This window comes from Haliotis asinina, chromosome 1, assembly GCF_037392515.1.
Source record: "Haliotis asinina isolate JCU_RB_2024 chromosome 1, JCU_Hal_asi_v2, whole genome shotgun sequence".
Lineage (NCBI taxonomy): Eukaryota > Metazoa > Mollusca > Gastropoda > Lepetellida > Haliotidae > Haliotis > Haliotis asinina.
In genome coordinates this window covers 95,314,142-95,334,431 of record NC_090280.1, presented here as the reverse complement: position 1 = coordinate 95,334,431, position 20,290 = coordinate 95,314,142, and the positions used below count along the sequence as shown (strand labels likewise).

Genomic DNA, 20,290 nt, shown 5'->3' with positions numbered 1-20,290 from the left:
GTCTAGTGGCTCATAGATATCACTTGTGAGGTGTTGTAGGACAACATTCGAGTTCCAAGCTGGAGCCTTAAATCTGCGTTGTTGGTCTTCAAGCTTGAATGAGTGTACTAAGGTGAGTAGTCTGGTACTTTTGTCAGCTTTAATGGTGATCACAGAGCTGAGTGCCGCCAAGTATGTCGAGAGTGTAGAACCTTTCAGTCATCTGGTGTGTTGTCAAGGACACAAGTAGTCCGCTATTTGAGGCATGTGTGACTTTCATTGCAGTAAAGCCTGTCTTTCTGGTATATGTTTCAAACTGCGTCCATTTATCGTCATATAATGTGCATGTAGATCTATGTAGAGCTAGCCTTTGTCGCTCTATTAGAATATGCTCAATGTTTCATTCAGGCTTTGACACAATCCATATGTGAAGTTGGAATGATGTAGGGTTGTTGTGTGCTTGTTTGGTGAGTGGATGGACCAGTAGGTTCTTCCATTCTGGTAGTTGCAGTGTTGGTTATCCTAGTCCCTCGGTGAGTACAGGGAACCAATCTCAGCGCGACCAAATTCAGTTGTATCAGCAAAGTCTTCCTGACGACTTTTAGAAGTAGTACTGGAGGGGGGAACACATATGTGTTCAATCCTTCCCACGAGACGTTGGGAGCGTCTGTTGCTCACGCTAATGGATCCAGTACTGGACATACGAATGTTGGTATCTCCTTTTTGAACCTTGTGGCAAATTGTCCTATTTGCGGGGATCTGAATGTCTGACTGATGAATCAAAACGTCTCTCAATGTAGCATCCATTCTGTTGGCGACGGTTGTAGAAGGAGTGACAGTGCATTGGCCATGACATTGTGTGCTTTTGGGATGTGACAAGTCTGTATGTGGAGGTTCAAGTTGTTGAAGACGTTGAAGGTCAGCTGTTGTAGTGTGCATGATCATGTCGATCCTTGCTTTTTAATGCAGAGTTGACTGTACGAACCATCAGTAGTTTGTTCCTCAATGCTGTCAACCAGTGTTGTACAAAGTCGACTACAGCTTTCATCTCCTGGGGAATGGTTTCGTAGCTCTTCCAGATTCCTGCTGCCACTTTGTTTTTTAGGTGAGCACCCCAACCTAGTAGTGAGGCATCTACGCAGTGATGGTTGTTGTAGACCAGCCCTAGTAAATAGGTCCCTTCACAGACATTTGATCAGTGAGTTCAGCATAGTAGCTATGTAGATAGCAGAGCAATCTGATCTAACTTTTTGAGATGCTAAATCAGAAACCATTGTAATGGGCGTAATTGTAGATGTCCTCGTCTGGTCAAATTCTTTGCTGATGTGTGCAGACCAAGCAGACATTGCCACTGATGTAGTGGTAACGGAGAGAGTAGAGCTTGTTCTGTCATGGCTTGAATTTTGACAGCGCCTTTCTCTAGAAGAGATGATAAGGCATCAGCCAGTTTGTCTTGTTGATCCCTGGCATACGCAAAGAGTTCTGGGTCTCCTGTGTGTGGTGGTGTTGCCAGTAGTGGGATCTTGTAGTTGTGTCGTAGGATGCTCAGGATGTAATTGTCGTTGAGAAGACCCCTATTCCTCCAGTTGCACTATAAACCTCCATTCAATCATGATGGTTGTAGGGAACGCCTGGGGATGAAATGCTCCAGTCGTTCCAAACCTGATGTTCAGCGCTTTCCTCCTTTAGCGCTTCTGGCAGGGTGTCCTGTTCCATGGGAGCGCCTGTTTCCGCCATTTGAGGTATTGAGCCCTTGCCATCGTGAGTGTTGTCCCTCTTGTCTCACATTCTCTTTGAGTTGTTGGAGTAACAATGAGAAGTGTGCTTGAGGACAGTAGTCAAAGTGTCAGTCGACTTTATCATCACTACTTCAATGGAGTCCAGAGTAATGGATTTAGTAAATGGTTTAGTAAAGCTGTCGCCCCAAGTAGACGCTGGTAGTAGACCTTGTTAGTGTAGAAAATTCAATGCCACAGATGTCGAGGCTAGGTGCTCTGATATTAACTGTGCATCCTTCTTCTGGGTGATAATTCCTTCCTTCTTGGAGTCCTTCGATGGTGAAGTCCAAACCATTCCTAATGCACAATGTAAATTAGGAGTCTGAGAAGAGGGCTTCCTCAGCTGACGGTGATCAGCAATGTCTATCTCTGTCCTTCCACGAGTGCATGCAAGAATGGGAAACGATGTCCAAGCAGCAAGTGTCATCGTGGTCCTCTTGTCTGTACGTATCCCCGGAATGATTACCATTCTGTGAATGCCTTTGCTCTTTCCTACATAAGTCTGTATCTGATGAAGATGATGAACAATAATGGCATCTCCGACGAATGGAGGATGCTGACAGTGAACGCTTGTGGCTGTAGCGTGATCTATAAGTGCGAGCACTTGGCAAGTCAATGGAAGGAACATCATCCATACTGCGACGCGAGGATACAGCCGATGAAGATCATTTTCATGAACAGGAGTGAGCATACGATGCCTCTTCCTCATCCAAAAGACCTAGTGTAGCTGATGAGCCGTCCCGCAGGGCGACTGTAGTTGTAGCTGCTGACTAGTGTTTTCGTTCCTCTTCAAAATGGCGATCCCTAAAGTTCATCACATATGAGTGGTGCATAAAGAGGCTGGTGTCCAGTAACTGAGGTGAGAGCAGCAGCGGTTGGTTCGCAGAGGAATATGAGATGTTGAGTGTGGACCTTGTAGATGTCTGCCTAGATAGTAGACCCTCTGAAAGATGCAGCATAGTAGACGATGTAGTTACTGAAGGTCTAGTAGACACTGCTCATTGGTCGTCCAAGTTGACAAAAAAAAGCATGTCCAAAACACAAGAAATTTTATAAATTTTACATAAAGATGATAATAATTACAATCCAAAATCTGAATACAACATAATTTAGATTATAGGACAAAAGTTAAAGCATAACTTACATCATGACCCATGTATGCCTCCAGCCATCCTTGGCGGGTGATGGAGGAAACAGTGATAAGCTTTACTGGTCATGTGACCATAATGGCGGGAAAGGGAGACTCCCGATGGGTGAATGTATTGTACATCTGCTTCAATTAGAAGGGAACTTCAAGGGAGTTCAAGTGTTCCACTACCTTCACATACAGGTAGGGGATAAGCAAAATAAGCATGAGTCATCGATACTGACAAACACATCTGAAGTAAAGTCCACTGGACATGTGGTACACTCAGCCGTTGCACAAAGACATCCAAGAAAGAAAACCCTGATTATAACATTTACCAAGTAGGCTGTTCAGAAGTAAAAATCAACTAAACAAGTTAGTTAAGAACTGTGAGTAAAAGTTTAGACAGAGTTGAGATTGTGAACATCTACCTCTGGTGCATCAGCTTCAACACTCTGGGCAGTGACAAGGAAGCTGAGAGCATCTGGGATGTGACACACCGCTTCTGGGTTGGTCCGTACCAGACGAGTCACCTCCTTCACCAGTGCCTCAGACTGACGGAACCTGCACATATTGGTTGGACATTAGAACATGAGGTCACCCATGATTCCTAAACAAGAGGCCTTGGAAGGCAATTATTAGGAAAAAAATCATTGTTTTACTCAAATTGGTCTGTGAAATGAATCACTGTACCTAGTCATAACACCAGTTATTACCATCTAGAATAACTTGGGCAAATTTGAAATTACAAGTTTTTAACACTTCTGCAGGCTTTGGGCAAGAAATATCCAAGTTTTGAACAAATAACCAGCATTTTGATTATGCAAACATCTACAACTAATTCATCAAGAGAAACTATTCACATCAAGACAATTGCTAGATAACAGAATGTATAATCAAACTGATTAAAGTAGTCGGTTAAAAGACTGATGAATACAGTAACTTTTTGGGATTTTCAATTGATTTATCTAATATCTAAATGCTGTAATGGGACTGACACCTCAGATCTTCCAATCTCAGGTCAAATGTCAGCAAGACTAAAGAGGTTCACCGAATCCACATGCTCACAAGGTAATGGGACTGACACCTCAGATCTTCCAATCTAAGGTCAAATGTCAACAAGACTAAAGAGGTTCACCAAATCCACATGCTCACAAGGTAATGGGACTTATACCTCAGATCTTCCAATCTCTAGTCAAATGTCAACAAGACTAAAGAGGTTAACCCAATCAACATGCTCACAAGGTCAGTATGTAACTTGATGAATGATGATTAATCCTGCTATTACATATTACATCCAAACAGAATATTTTGCTTACAAGTAAACTTACCTAGAAGGCAGAAAGACGGCCAGGGCGGGTGAAATATCCCAGGCTATTCTGGCTGTTTCTCGCCACTGTTTCTCTGTGAATGGTGACACCCTCCAGGCAGCGATCTTCTCTTCATCAGGGATCTTCATCTCAGGCAGCTCCAAGGGGTTGTGATGAGTGATCAGGGCATCGACTGTGCTGGACTGTCAGGCAGATGTCAATAGAGCTTAATGAAACAGGTTAGGTGACAAAAGGTTTAACGTCAAGTGCAAGATTTTGGCATTGTTTCCTAGTTGCTTAATGCCACATTCATCAATATTCTAACTATGTGGAAACACTCTGCAAACACACAAGTCTAGACAGGACAATCCAGTGATCAATAGCATGAGCATTGATCTACAAAGCTGGGATGGGATGACGTGTCAGAGAGGCTTGACCACCTGATCCCGTAAGTCACCTCTTTGATAAACATGGCTTGTTTTGATCAATTCTAACAACGATTTTCATGTGCTCAAGATTTTGTTCTTGAAAAAGACATGCATTCGTGTGTGCATGTTGCTTTTTGAACATGTCTGGACTAATGTTAGTCTTATTGCCCTAACCCACTCAGACATGACACAGTTTAACATGGACATGCTACTCAGTCTGCATACAGACTGGGAGAACCTATCATTATCATATCATCACCTTATGCCAACTGTAGACAGGAAAATAAGCACCATTTTTTTCAGATATTTTGTCATGAAGTAACCATTCTATAAAACATTGGCCTTCTGCACACAATGACATGACACAATCCACAAAGCTACACAATACATTAAGTGCCCTCTTACTAGTGGTGTTTCAATTAATTGAAATAGTCAAAGATTTGTCGCAGTGACCAAGCAATCGATCACATTTTCTCATCATCGAACACAAACGATTTTTTAACTTCTGTTATAGTGTTTGAAACATCTATCAATGGAACATATCTTCAAAGTTGTCAGGGCCTGAAAATGTGTTTATTTCTTAGAAAATCAGTTCACTAAATGAAGTCATATTTCTTGAGAACTACAGGATGTTTATGTTCGTGATATATTAGTCATCACTTTAAAGTAGCAAGGCCGATCATGTGATACATATCATAACAATAACAACCTGGATAGGAAAATCTGAAAGCTGACACTAATCAATTGTTTTCGATGATTGTTTGTTGGAATTAAGGCAATCATCAATTGTGAAATTTCAACCAATTCCCAACTCTACTCCTACAAGTACAGGTTTCTGGGGACCTAGTCCAACCTGCGATTCTTTGCAAGCAACATACCACAAGGGACAGAATAAGGTTCCTCTTCCTCATGTAGTCCTTGACGAGGCTCGTGCCGGCGGCATGGTTCTTCCTGGCACCTACAAACACAGACCCAGATGTTACTCACCCTGTACTCACAATCCAATCACCTTCAGTTGTTTGCAATTATATGACATGGTAAATGGAGGCAGTCTCTAAATCATGCTGATTGGACCAGATAATCTAGTGACTGATGTCATGAGCATAAATCAATACTATGATGAGAGGCTTCAACCAAGTCAGCAAGTGACCATTCATTCCTGTAAGTCGCCTTTCCAGACAAGCATGAACTGGTGAAGGTCAGTTTTAACAACAATCATCTTGGGGAAGCAACAGAGCTAGAATGCAGTTAATTCTGTATAATTCACTTGGCAAAGACTTGAATAAATGGAAAACATGAAAATCAAAATAATACTAAACAAAATTATGCTGCAGTAAGCTTAAACATTTTAAACAATTTCAAAGCCAGAAATGACACAGTTTTTCACATTCATTGCATATGCCTGAAATAAATGAACAACAGTTTAAATTAATTAAACATCAACAACTTAAAGCAACATTTACATAAAATACCACAAATTGTGGAATGGTAACATGTGATCTGAAGGAGAAATATCAAAAACTGTTAAATAATAAGAGGCCTTTAAACATTTTGGACAACAAGCACATGGACAGTGAACCAAAAGTTCCAGCAGTGGGAGAGAAAATGTGACAGTGAGGTAGCTAAACAAGGTTAATGTAACCATGTCATGAAAGAGTGAGTGAGTGAGTGAGTGAGTGAGTTGTGTTTATGCAGCTCTTAGCAGTATCAAGACTGGGGACACCAGAAATGGACTTCACATTATACCCAAGTGGGGAACTGAACCCTAGTCTTCAGTGTGATGGGCAACTGCTCTAACCACTAGGCTACTGCACCATCTCATGGTGCCGTGAAACAAGTAGAGTAATTTTGACTTATCATGTATTTATCTCTCAAGATGCCATAGGAAGATAGGTGTCCATCCATACTGATTTTGAGGTCCAATATAACCCAAGCAACATGAATTACAAAGACACACTTCATATCGAGTGATCAATGAAAAACATTACATTAATATTATTTTATTTACTGCACCATTCACAGATATTGCAGGTGTGTTTTGAAACATCAAATATCAGTGATCAGAGGTATCGATAATTTAATAAATCACAAGAGATATATTCTGAAATACTACTCATTCAACATATCAACATGTTAATTTTCAATGTGTTTGTCCAATTTCCTTGAATATTTATGAAAACATTATCCAGTTGCGCATCATCTTCTGGTGACCATGTTAGACACAACTGTAAATTATGACAGCTGAGTGAAAATGTGAAAGTGTAGGAAGCAACCAACCAATTTAGAAGGTGAAGGTCTTAATGATGCCCCTTGCACTCAGATACAAGACACTTTGTGATCTATCTGACATAGCATAATGACAGAAGCAGTTCGGACCAACGTTCATTGACCACGTCGATCATGGTGCTGGAGCCTCTCCCTTAAGTGTTCACAGCTCTACTACTGTCATAATCCAATCACATTATACATTATATGTTAAAGAACTGGAGATATGACAGTCTTGGTAGTAAGATTTCTTGGGCAAAAAGGTCCCGACTGTTTACGACAAACACACACAAAACATGGGATGAACATTGTTTTGTTAACTGACATCATAATGATCATTTTCAAAATAAGCATCATATTCAATGCCTGTTTAATATACTTTGAAAAAGGTAAATAAATCATAACATTGCTTGGGATATTCTAAAAAGGTTGTTACAAAAACTTCTAGTTGTGTTAATAGGATTATGGTTCAAGCAAGACAAACATTTAACATTTCAATCTTCAATGCCTAAACATCTCAGGCCCTACATATTTTACAGTTGAAGAAACTGTCTTTAAATACAAAATGAATTGCGAAAAAAATAATATGTCTAGTAGTCACAACAAATCATTCAACTGAACACTATTAACTGAAATTGAAATAGCTCTTTTTCTAAGAAACACTGAAAATTTCATGTAAAACTATCAATTTAAAACCATGATAGGTAATTTTCAGTTTTAATTGAATACTGTAGATATATATTTTTTATTCAGTAGAAGCAGTACAAATCTGGAAGCTGAAATTTATTTGATACATTCTGGACCCGTTAAACTGAATATTAGGCTTAAAACCTTTTCAAACCAACCAATGACAAAAAAAAACCCCAAAAGACAAAAAAAAGACCAATGCATGTTATCAACGGAAATAAGCCACTCCTAGGTAACACTCCTTAAACCTGCACAAAAGATGATAGCATAGCTGTTACTGACAATAGTATCGATGATGCTGACTGCATTAAGGCAATAGCTTCAGCAAACAAAGCACAGTCGAGTCAGTCAGTTAGTTCTACACTGGTGACAACATGCAAACACCACACAGTCCAGAGAACATGCTCTGATTTAAGTCATCATCATTATCATCATCATCATCATCAGAATGCAAATATTCTGTATCATATTTGTGTGTCCAAAATCACATCCTTTAATGATATTAGTAAAGGTTAATGATATAGCATCATCATCATCATCATCATCATCATCATCATCATCAGGATATTAGTGTATTTAAATATTTGTCCACAATCATTCTCTAGTGTCTAAAGTAAAGGCTAATGATAATGCTACATAATATCTGTAAAGAACATTGATGGCTTTTTTCAACATGTCATCCTTGAGTATCAAGCACACTGTGGCTCTGCTCTATAACGATTTAAACCCTGGAAGCATGTAAGACAAAAGCTTTGCTATAAGACCAATTTGCTTACTGAGTCCAGTCCTTCTTACATTCCTTTCGTCTCTTGTTAAGGCTGGCCTACCACATTCTGTTCTCAGAGACGATAATGTGCAACAGAACTAAAATTGACTTTTCTAGTCAAGAATGACCTGTCCAGTGCAAAAAACATGTCTCTTGTCTTCAGTACAACATTTGACCTTTCGCGATACATCAGTACCAGCTGTAAAGACACTGTAGCGATGTTTCAAATCAGGGATCACTTATAGAGCCTCTAACACCATCAAAACAGGATCTCCATGAATTTGTTCCACATTGGAGAGGTTTGTTTAATGCCGCAGTCAGCAATATTCCAGCCACATGGCAGCAGTCCTTCATGAATTTTGTCCGGACCAGATAATCAATATCATGCACATTGATCTCAGTTGGGATACAATGACATGTTGTCAAAGTGAGTGAGCCTGACCACCTGATCCTGTTAGTCGCCTGTTACAACAAGCATGGGTTGTTGAAGATCAGTTCTAGTCTGGATCTTTAGGGGTCCCATGTAGAGAAGTGAACCCTGGTCTAGGTCATGATGAGCAGCTCCCTTAACCAGTAGGCTCACACATCAACACTGACCTGGAAATTCTGCCATTTAAAACAGTGCAAGACCAAACACAACTCAGTCATATTTCTATTCTCGGTTCTGGATACCCGACAGTCTTCTACACTTCTGTTAAGTTGGGATTGTATAATTGAAACAAGAAAATAATATTAAAGCATTCATTGACTTTTTTAAAAATTGCTTATTTTGTTTGTTGTTTAATACGACACTCTGTAATATTCCATCTTCATGGTGACTGTCTGTAAATAATCCAATGAGGGCTAAGCAGTCTGGTGATTAATACTGTGAGCACGGTTCTATGCAAATTGTGATAACTGTCACATGTATTTATCAAACCTGACTTTACAATCCTGTTAGTCTTAAATGACAAGAATGGATTGCTGAAGACCAATACTGACCCAAATCTTCACAAAGGACATTAGCAATGAAACTTTCTGAAGGAAGTTCCAGAGTGCAAATCAATAACTGGTGAAGATCCAGGTTACAACGGTCTTCTGCAACCCATGCTTGTTGTAAGAGGTGACTTACAGGATTAGGTCGTCAGTATCTATGACTTGGTTGACACATGTCATCATATAATCAGTTGCATAGATTGATGCTCATGCTGTTGATCACTAGATTATCAGATCTGGACAGAGTTATTTACAGACCACCTCAAATTAGCTAAAACGTTGCTGAGTGATGTGATAAACAACCAACAAACAAATACCAAATCACAGCATCATTAATGTGTAGAAACTTCTAATGTATCGTTTCAGGATTAACAAAGGTTAACTGTATCTCACTGCATTTCAATATAACTATTTTACCTATTGTCTAACAGATACTTTGTAAACGCATTGTTAACATAATCAAACTACAATAAACTGATATTATGGTACATATGTGATTATCAAAGATTTCAGGTGACACTGCTCTTCTCCATGTACAGATATATAACATAGCTCAAAGATTAACATGCAAACAGTGTATGAATGGCTGATTTCTTAAACAAGTTCTAGCCAGGGATGCAAGTTAATCCAACACACTGGTCTTCCATTTGTTGTAAAACACCAAATTCCAGCTTTTCAATGACAGTCTGTAAATAATCAAGCTTGGACTAGACAATCCAGTGATTGACTCAATGATCTACTCAAATGGCGTGACATGCATCAATCACATTCATGACATCTATCCCTCTTACTGCCTCTTATGACAAGCCTGGGTTGCTGTAGATCAATTCCCATTATCTTTGAGATTGTGATAGTGTGTAAGTTGGGTTTTAAGCCGCTTTTAGCAACATTCCAGCAATGTAATGGTGGGAACACCAGAAACTGGCTTCACACATTGTACATATCTGGGGAATCGAATCTAGGCATTCTGTGTGACAAGTGAACGCTTAACCACTGGGCTACCCCACCACCCCAGATGTGCAATAACATATAAGCACATTATACAACAAGCCTAAATTCTGCTAGCCCTAAGTATATCTCCACTGATAAGGAGTAGCATAAGGGTTGCATCCCTGCTAGCCTGGACACAATACAGCTGAGTCAGCGATCCTCATGCAAGAGAGAGAGAGAGAGAGACAAGACATTGCAATGAGACAGTTGGACCTGGCTACACCATTACACCATAGAGTACAATAGCCATGTGTAAACTCAGGAACATTCATCAATAAGAAATGAATGTATAAATAAATATGCACTGAATGAACTTAAGTACTTAAGTAGGAACGAAGAAACATGTTTAATCATTCAAAATATTACAGAAATTCAATTGGTTAGCCTCTTTATGGTGTTCCTGCCTTGTTTTGAATGAGTGAGTTTAGTTTTATGTCACACTCAGCCATATTTTAGCTACATGGCGGCAGTCTGTTCTTACTGTCCTATGTTCTGAATAAAGACAATACTTGTGTTCTTGTTGACTGAAGATTCCATCTGTAATTTGTTTGGTTTTCAGTCAACATTGCATACATAAGCAAAACCAGTGAGCGATATTGTGAGCCACAAGGCAGTCTGTGTTAACATGGGATCAAGCAAGTCAATAAGCCTAAACAATCAGTTTACTTGGTAACCTCTAAAGATGAGTTTAGGTTGCATAGCACTCACATTGACATGGAATTCCATAGGTGCAATCTTTAACCAGTAAGCATGAAATTAAGCATCAACTTAAGGGGTTTCTTCCTATGGCTCTAGTGTTGTGTGAAACAGGAAGTCCTAAGATTCAAATGACACGTTTGTAAGATCTCCTGGATTCCACTGAATTGAACAATGGGCAGTCTTAAAAAGTCTGATTTCACACTTTCCACTTACTGTTGCAAAAGCGATCACAGTACTTTGATTATAATAAATCTGTGATGAACTGTGGCAGATACAATCATCTCACCAGTTAAATTGCATTTTAGAACTGGACCAAGGTCACACATTACACCAGATTGTTATAGAGTCACTTACAGGGACAAGCATTACTACATTTCCATGTGTGTTATGCTTACTGGTCAAAGATCATAATTTAAACCAGTCTGGGACTCAAACAATAAATAAAAGAAGCTTGGATTGTATACTCCCCAGGGACATGAAATGAATATCACACTGATCCAGTGACTGGGGTTGTAATATAGCAAATTAGAGAGCTGCTTTAGTGCAGGATAGGTAAGCACAAGTTCCTTTCATGGTGAACAAAATTAATCAGCTCATCTTTTTGTTAATCCTTTTCAAAAAGGTAAACTTTTTGAGCAGAATCATCACAGGTTTTCAAAATATCCTTGCTTTTTCTTCGTCTCAAAACTCAACATGTTGACTTCAACATATTATGAAAAAAACCCAAACAGTTAAAGAACTGATTGCAGTGGAAATATATTCTGATGACTGAAATGAAATTAATATTAGAAAACAATGGTGAATATTAGCAGGAACGTGACGAGCTATTATGACTGACATAATGAACACTGACATTCTCATCATGCACTACAATAGATCTACACAAACACAACTAGTTGTCAGGCACTCAATATAATACTTGCCGACATATAAAAACTCAAGATCGGTGGCACGTGTTTCTATATGACCGTGAAGACCAAACACAATAGAATGACGCTGGCCGCCTACGACTAATCAGAAAAATGAGAGATATGGAGACATAATTCTAATTGATCAAAGCTGTGTGGAAACATGTACGTCTAGGAAGCAACTGCGTCGCATAATGGATCTAGAAAATGAAGGTATACACATATATCAAGGAATGGCAATGACAATAGATGCTGAAGATAAGATGGACTTACATCTTCTTAATATCAATTCTAGATTTTTCAAATCATTTAGCCACACTGTAGCATATTTTGCTTTGTTTTGCCCAAAACATTTTTTGCAATAATTGCAACTTGCAGTCTGCGTGAGCACTGACTCATTCATAATTGTCAATAATAAATACAGAAATTTATGGATAAAAATATCTCTTATCTATTGCCTAGAGCAACATATTTGGTGTTGATTCTTGTACTTCTTTGTTTCAAAGTGATTATGGGATAAGAATGTTTGAAGTTCTCTGCAGTAGTATTTGTGAATGTTAAGTGAATAGAATAACACTGTGCAGAAATAATCAGGTAACTGACTCAACATCTGGATTATTTTCTTGTGTAAACAAATTGAGAACTTTGATCCTAGCCCTTTAGTAACTATTGTATCTATGTCTTTGGTATGTTTTGAAAAACATTTGAATGAATTTGGCTTTGTTGAATGGCAGAATTCACATTTTTGGATGATTCTGATTCATTTGGAAGAGTTGGCATCTCTGAAATTCCTTCATAACCGACTCATTCAGCCATGACCACCTGTAGAAGAAGAGAGATCGAAATATGTACATATGAGATTCAAAGTTAACATCACTAGTGCTGTTATTTTCAGCTTTATATTATCAGCTGATAATTCAGCTTTCACTACACTAGTTCTAAAATAAATAATTGATTTGCATAAGTAAGGGCAGTACCGATTTTATGTATGCAATAGATGAAATCTTTTATAGTCATGGTTTTCATGGTGACAATATGCTGTTATTGCCAAATGAACTAAAGCGTTGAAATTATTTTGGCAAAGATATAAGTCCATCTTTCATGTCTGAAAAGTCTTCCAGTAAAATGAATGCGGTGGACAAGAAATTATACCTGCAATCAATTGTTAAAATGCATGTATAGCATGAGCATTTCATACAAACATAACCTGAGACCAAAAGCCCATAACCTGACCTACAGCAAGAAAGGGCTGACTAAAGGTTTTGGAAAAACATTAACTTTGTTCCAAGTTTATTCGCAAGTTTATGAGAAGCGGACAATAGCATGACATGCCAATAAATGTTGCTGACTGTTTATGATGTCACCATCTTCCAAAGGCAAGGGAGGTAACTGACCAGATAAATGAGTTGAATATTACAAGTCATGACCGTTTTATGTCTCTCCAATTTCAACTATATTACTTGCATTTGCTTTGAAGCCAATGGCAATGCCCGGCTAAAGCATTCTGATTGAAAATCAAGATCAATACTTTAATGCAGCAGGTCTTACCCTGTAAAGTGAATCACCTTACTTTGAGCACCTTGATTAAACATGTAAAGCAAAACATCTGTAGACAGTAAATATGCTTTCCAAATCTTCCAAACAAATGAAATAATCGCAGTTTCAAAGAGGAATGAGCCATGTTCTGCAAGTCTGGAAACTGATTGTTTGATTGGTATTCTAGAAACTGGTGAGTCAAAAAGGAAACATACAACTTAATGGATGACAACTTCATGTTTATATACTGAAGTCTTGATAGTGATGTAAGAATCTACGTTGAAACATTGCTCAATGCAATAAACATGAAGTTGTCATTAATAAAGTTGGATGAATGGAAACTGGATTTTTACTTCAGATAACTCCCTTTCCTGGGGAAGATCTGATGTGACAGCTGCTTTTGTGATACTGTTCATATGCCAGGGAAAACGTATACACTATACACTCCAACGCATGGTCCCTCTACACACAGAGATACAGTGAGACCCCGGACATCTGGACACCTTCATTTTTGTGTAAATCGTCCAGAAAACTGAATATCCGGATATCTGGATTTCTCTCATAGAGGCTTTGTTGTTGAAATGGTAATGAGGTTACAGTTACAATTCTGGGTTATAATCACTTCCAAAACGGCATGGTCGTTTTGAGTTGCCAATTACAATTCACTCAGTGTCATATAGGCTTAGTAATCACCACCAATTTGTCATTAATCTGGATTAGCAGACCTTGTCTTGTGTCCAAACACGTGGACACTCATGCTTCACTTCACATGATACATGGACGATCAATGCTTCGTGCAGACGACTGAGTCCATTTTGTGATGATTTTGTCAATTCGTTTGTAAAATTTACCGTCTAGAAATGGAAACAGAATATCCATTATAGACAGTCACTTTTGTAATGTAAATGATTGCTTTTTTATATGAACTGACTGGAAGGTGAGAGTTCAGGATATTTTGAGAATCCAGGGTCTCACTGTATGGGGAAATCAGAGGTCTGTGTAGGTTTTATGTGCCTTGCTCTACAAGAGTTTCCAGGGCTACAGATAATTTTTGAACATTCAACATATTTTCACTTCATTCAGTCTTGTTTATCAGGTATCCTTAAACAAATATGGAAACTTTCTTATATGTTGATAATCAAGATATGTAAGGTGGGCAAGTGGCAAAAGGTACAATGATTAATTTCACACAAAGATTTTACACCAATCATTTTTAAAAATTTCTGTGCATGTTTGTTTGGAAGATGATTAAAATTACTTGTGTAATGGTAACATTTTCACAAGTACCTGGAGCCCTGAGAAAAGGTTTTGGGAATCAAATGTGTAATTTTCTGAATTTAACTGATATTTTATACTTATCCCAACTCATGCTTATTTCCTTATGTCCTTCCTCTAAGCAAAGATAGTGGGACACTTGAAATCCCTTGAAGTTCCCTTCCTTTGAAGTGGATGTACAATCACCCTCACACATATGAAGCCTCCCTATTTCCCGCCACATCGATCACATGACCAGCCCTGTTTGTCACTCTCCAAGCCTGACACGAGAGTTGCAGAGAATCCAACATGTATGAGTGGGTATAAGTACATCCAGTACTTCCCCCACTTTGGGAACTGCGGCGACTGTAATTCGGTCCTCTTCTTCCAATATTCATCTGTGAAATGGGGGCATCATATGCAGTCAAACTTCTCTTCTTTTGAATCAATTGCTAACTGGAACGTGTTGATATAGAGATAAGCTAGCATCCTACCAGTGTCTAATGCAAATGTATGTCAAGATTGCTATCAAGACAAATTGCCACCCTTCTTCATGTACAAGTATCTTCATTACAAATACCAGGGGAATCGCATCCAGTCTCTTCTTATGAAGTGATCGGTGATGGGACCGTGATGATACATAGATCAGCTAGCATCCTGCTAGTGTCTAATACAACTACATGTCAAGATTCCTATACAACTACATGTCAAGATTCCTATCAGGACAAGTTGCGACCCTTCCCATGTACAAATACCTTACCTAATTATTCATGCTGGTATATTCAAGACATGCGCATGGACTTTCAGCCATATTACTCCACAGAGTGTCTTGGTCTCAACAAGTCACGTGATAAAGAGTGAGATTGTAGATACATTAGTTTTTCCCTCCAACTAGCTATCTACAGCAACTCCTTCTTTATGATGTCCTCATCATACAGTTGCGACCCTTCTTCATGTACAAGTACCTCCTTTACAAGTCCTGGGTCATCATCACACTTGATAAAAAGTGCCTTTGTGGGACTGTGAAAGGTCCACACAGGTGAATGCCATCGACGTCCTCAGTGGTGATAAATCCTGGGTATCATGTAGCCCAAGGACCGTCAATAATGCTTGGATGTGAAATTGTTGTACCAGATGTCCAGGCAGTTGATATTTGACGATAAAATTGTATTGCAGTCCTTGGTGCGAAATCTCAGGGTGATCGGTGTCGAATCATGTATGATTCAAGTCCATAGCATGTATTTCTGACATCCATGTTGCCGGAGCAATGGCGAGTAGAAACAGCGTTGTCCGTGTCTTCAGTTCCAAGGATGGCTCGTAAGTAGCTCGTAAGTGGCTTGTAAGTGTCACTGATGAGATGTTGAAGTACAACATTCAAGTTCCAAGCAGTTTGAATGAGCGTAGTAGGGGGAGTAAAACCAGCACTTTCGTCAGCTTTGACCCAGATCTCCTGGTGATGACAGAGCTGAGTGCTACTATGTAGATCGATAGTGTTGTACCTTTGAGTCCTCTCATATGCTGCAGGTACATAAGTAGTCCTCTATTTGAGGAAGTGTGGCTTCCGTTGCAGTGAAGCCCTTCCTCTTGGTGTATGTCTCAAATTGCATCCATTCATCATTGTACAAGGAGCGAGTAGAGCTAAGGTGATTGCCTTCATTGCTTCAGTAGAATATTATCCATGTATCAAGCAGGCTTTGTCAATGTCTGCGTTGAAAGTAGAGTCTCTGAAGGTTGCAGTGTTGTTGTAGATGCAGTATATGAAGGTCTAGTAGATGCTGCATGTCAAGAATCATCATAGATGTCTCATTAATTGGGAAGAACGATATCATCACTGAAGGACTCCATAGAAGGGTTGGTCTGTTCAGCAATGATCTAGAAGTATCTGGTAGTTGAAGACGAGTCCTGGAGGATGTGGATCACAGCAACTCTTTGGTTGAGATGACATTGATTCTTTCAACCTCTTCTGGGACTCTTAGCTAGTCTCTGTATTTTCCGACAGTAGCCCCAGGGTACATATGGCAATTCACCATAAACCTGAAAATCAGCAGGAGCTGGCACAAGGCACCAGACACAATTGGAATCAAATTGCCTGATATGACCTGAGACAGCCTACATAAAAACTTTTTAGCATGTATTTGAATAGTAAACAAATACAAACAAAATTCTTACCAAGTTCACAGTGAACACTGGAAGAAAAAAATAACTGTGCAAGTAGCAGATAATAATACGGAACTGCTGTAGACAGCCATAACCTACACCAGGAGAATGATTTCATCAGAGAAAACATAACTTTGCATGATGAAATACATGTGAAAAAAAAAACATTAGAAAAATATGTAAATTTATCCACTTTTTCATATGAAAATGATAATTAATACAGACCAAAGCTGTATATCACTAAATCTTGTGTAAAGGACAGAAATATAACTCAAGCTGACTCCAACTGTCTCATTGGGCAATGGAGGAGTGAGTGACAAACAGAGCTGGTCATGTGACCGATGTGACAGGAAACAGAGAGGTTTCCTGTAGGTGAGAGTGATTGCACTTTCTTGTGGGTGAGGATGAACTTTAAGGGATTTCAAGTGTTCCACTGTCTTCACATAGAGGAAGGAAATAAGCAAATAGCATGAGTCAGGATAAGGAAAAATTAAGGACCTCAAAATGGTTGTTGCCACATACAGATAACTTGCTTCTCAAATTCATAAAGGTTATGCAACAGTAACTAGGAATCAAAGTATGTAAAATGGCTGAATGAATATGTGTGAGACATGAAAGTACTCTCACGCAAGGAACAGTTCCCTGTTCTGCTAAGCTCTAGATAAACAGAGCCTAGGATTCTGATTATCTTAAGTCTTAATATTTTGTTGTTTAAAGATTTTTCTCTGTTTATCTGCTACTGCCAAACTATCTAAAGCAACAGTGCAATGACACATACTTGCAGATCTCTTGGAGTAAGTTGAGGATCCGCTCTTGATGGTGTTCATCCAGCTTCCTGTCTGGGATCTCATGTCTGTGGCCATGCCACTGATTGTCAGAGTGTTGGCAGTGGTAGCCGATTCCTCATCTGGTCACAAAACATACACTCAATCTTTGTTTCTATGGATATGACTGTGGTAGTGAGTTGCAACTGCTGCCACTTTGACAAGCTTGTCAGGTATAACATGCTGCCAGCATATCATGGATGACATATATGGAAACCAGTAACTGAAATCCTCAAGGCTGGGAATGAAGAGGACAAAGCAATAATCTCAAATGTAAGCCACATCTGGGGGTCAAAACACAATTGTCATATCCTGGCATGACTAAGGGACAGAGTAAAAGGTTGCTAAGGTAACTAGCCAACTCTGATCTTGAAATAATTCTTAAGCTAGCCATCCCAGAAAAAATGAACTGTTTTGCAAAACTGAGTTTGATTCATTTCAATTACTTCTTGATATGTTTACTGAGTCAAGCAGAACTTACATCCGAAGGTCATGACATTTGAGGTGAGATACTTCTTGTCGGCATGAATCAGTTGGAAGAACTTGATAAGGGTGATGATGTCCTCCCTCAGGTCAGACCCCTTCTGTGATGGGCATATGATGGGTCCACTGTCCAAGTTAAGTAATGGCAGAAAAGTTTCAAGACTAAAACCAAACATTATTTGCTTAAAGCAGTGATGCATGTCATTGAATCCCAGTTGCGTTAATGGATGCTCCTGATGTCAATTAATGGATGCTCCTGATGTCAATCACGGGATTTACAGACTGCTCTCTTACTGCTGATATATTGCTGAGTGTGGCATGAGTTAATAAACAAACAGAACAAATCACAATATTGGGGAAGTTAAAGTTTATGACCTCACTTTTTGAACATTCCAGGAAAATGTTGTCATGCTCACTGAAGGATTCCAAGGAAGCAATCAGAATGTATGTCTCTGAGTGAAGACAACTCAGGATATTACGATTAGCTCTGTTATTGTTCTGGATACCCATCAGTGTATATGATTGAGATCATCATTAGTGATGTGTTGTTCAGTAAAGTGAGCCAACTCAACTTTATGTGAATATAATTTGGAGCACTGACTTTTCAATATGCACAAACAATGACACATCTGTGTTTACTCGATGCCAGCAATTTCCTTACATCAGTTTGTACGAGCAATTGCCATTTACAGTTTAAACAATTTGTCCTGTGAGAACTACATTATTCACATCTACATCAGATTTCAAAGTCCATACACAGAAAGTAAGGACTGACGTTATTTTACAATATGTGCATTGATATCTTTTCCAGTCTCAGTATAAATTTTGTACACATAGGCTGAGGACTGCCAAATACTGAGTGCAAGATACCTGTCAGATCAGAACACTATCATACAGCGTGTAAGATACTGTGCATTGAACTGCTGTAATGTTAAGATACCATGCCCCACGTGCACAAAACGATCTTAGCACTACATTGATTGTCACCTATGACCCCCATTCTCCAACTTATGTGTAAGACAGCTGTTGTGCTAAGATCGCTTTGTTCAAGTGGGTCCAGTATTTGAAGACATAACTCACCAAAAGAAGTCGAGAGTGGAGGCGTAGATGCGTTCTCTGAGAACACTCTTGGCAGATGTGTTCGGGAGCAGATCCCCTTGGAGCAGTGACAGACCCATTGACAGAAGTCTGGAAGGGAAGCGTGATTATTGTCATATATTGTAAAGAACACTTATCATATCTACCTTTAATATGTGAAATAATCCCTGTCACAAATTATCAAATCAAACTATATGCTGAAAAATTCAAAGTGTCGCAGTGACCTTGAAAATGATATGAAGGTCACCAATACTGACTGTGCCCTACACCATCAGAAGAAAATCCAGTGATCGGTTCTTGAGATATCTCGCTGACAAAGGTAAAACGTTAAAGTCCCCTTGTGACCTTGGAATGAGGGTCAAGGTCACCAAACCTGACGAGCACCTTTCTCATACTGTGATGAACCTAGGTACCAAATATGAAAAGAATGTAGGCAACCGTTCTTCACTTATTCCATTTCGTTCATACATACGTACAGACGGACGGAGCCTAATACTATATTTCCTCTTCGCACTAAACGCATGGCGGGGTATAATAACTGTGATTGAAAGTACATTCAGTAAACGTAGTGACCCATACTTTAAGTGATTCAGCAGGAACATGACTATTCAAGCTGTAAAGAGATTCAACTGACTGTAAGTGACTCACCTGACTGGAAAGAGATTCACTTAACTATGACTCACTTAGCTGTAAAGAGACTCACATGACTGTAAAGAGACACATCTGACTGTAAGTAACTCACCTTGATGTAGAGATACCCATCTAATTGTAAACAGACTCACATGAGTGTGAAGAGTCTCACCTGACAACTTGACTGTAAAAAGGCTTAACTAACTATAAGGTGACTCACTTGACTGAAAAGAGACTCACCTAACTGTAAAGAGACTTGCCTATCTGTAAAGAGACTGTGACTGTGACTCACCTGACTGTAATGAGAGACCACTAACTGAAAGAAATTCACCTCACTGTAATGAATCTCACCTGACTGTAAACAGACTCACCTAACTGTGAAGTGACTCACCTGACT

The 20,290-nt window shown here is 39.1% G+C and overlaps 1 protein-coding gene across 1 annotated transcript in view; it reads right to left on the bottom strand.

Annotated features, from left to right (window-relative positions):
* The window catches only part of LOC137255762 (phosphatidylinositol 4-kinase alpha-like), a 77,539-nt gene that overhangs the window by 16,959 nt on the left and 40,290 nt on the right, over nucleotides 1–20,290 (bottom strand). The window contains exons 32-37 of the mRNA XM_067793285.1: nucleotides 19,246–19,353; nucleotides 18,164–18,291; nucleotides 17,637–17,765; nucleotides 5,500–5,579; nucleotides 4,215–4,396; nucleotides 3,315–3,447 (exon numbers count right to left, since the gene is read on the bottom strand). Coding sequence (XP_067649386.1) covers nucleotides 3,315–3,447; nucleotides 4,215–4,396; nucleotides 5,500–5,579; nucleotides 17,637–17,765; nucleotides 18,164–18,291; nucleotides 19,246–19,353 — 760 coding nt within the window. The remainder of the gene's footprint in view (nucleotides 1–3,314; nucleotides 3,448–4,214; nucleotides 4,397–5,499; nucleotides 5,580–17,636; nucleotides 17,766–18,163; nucleotides 18,292–19,245; nucleotides 19,354–20,290) is intronic.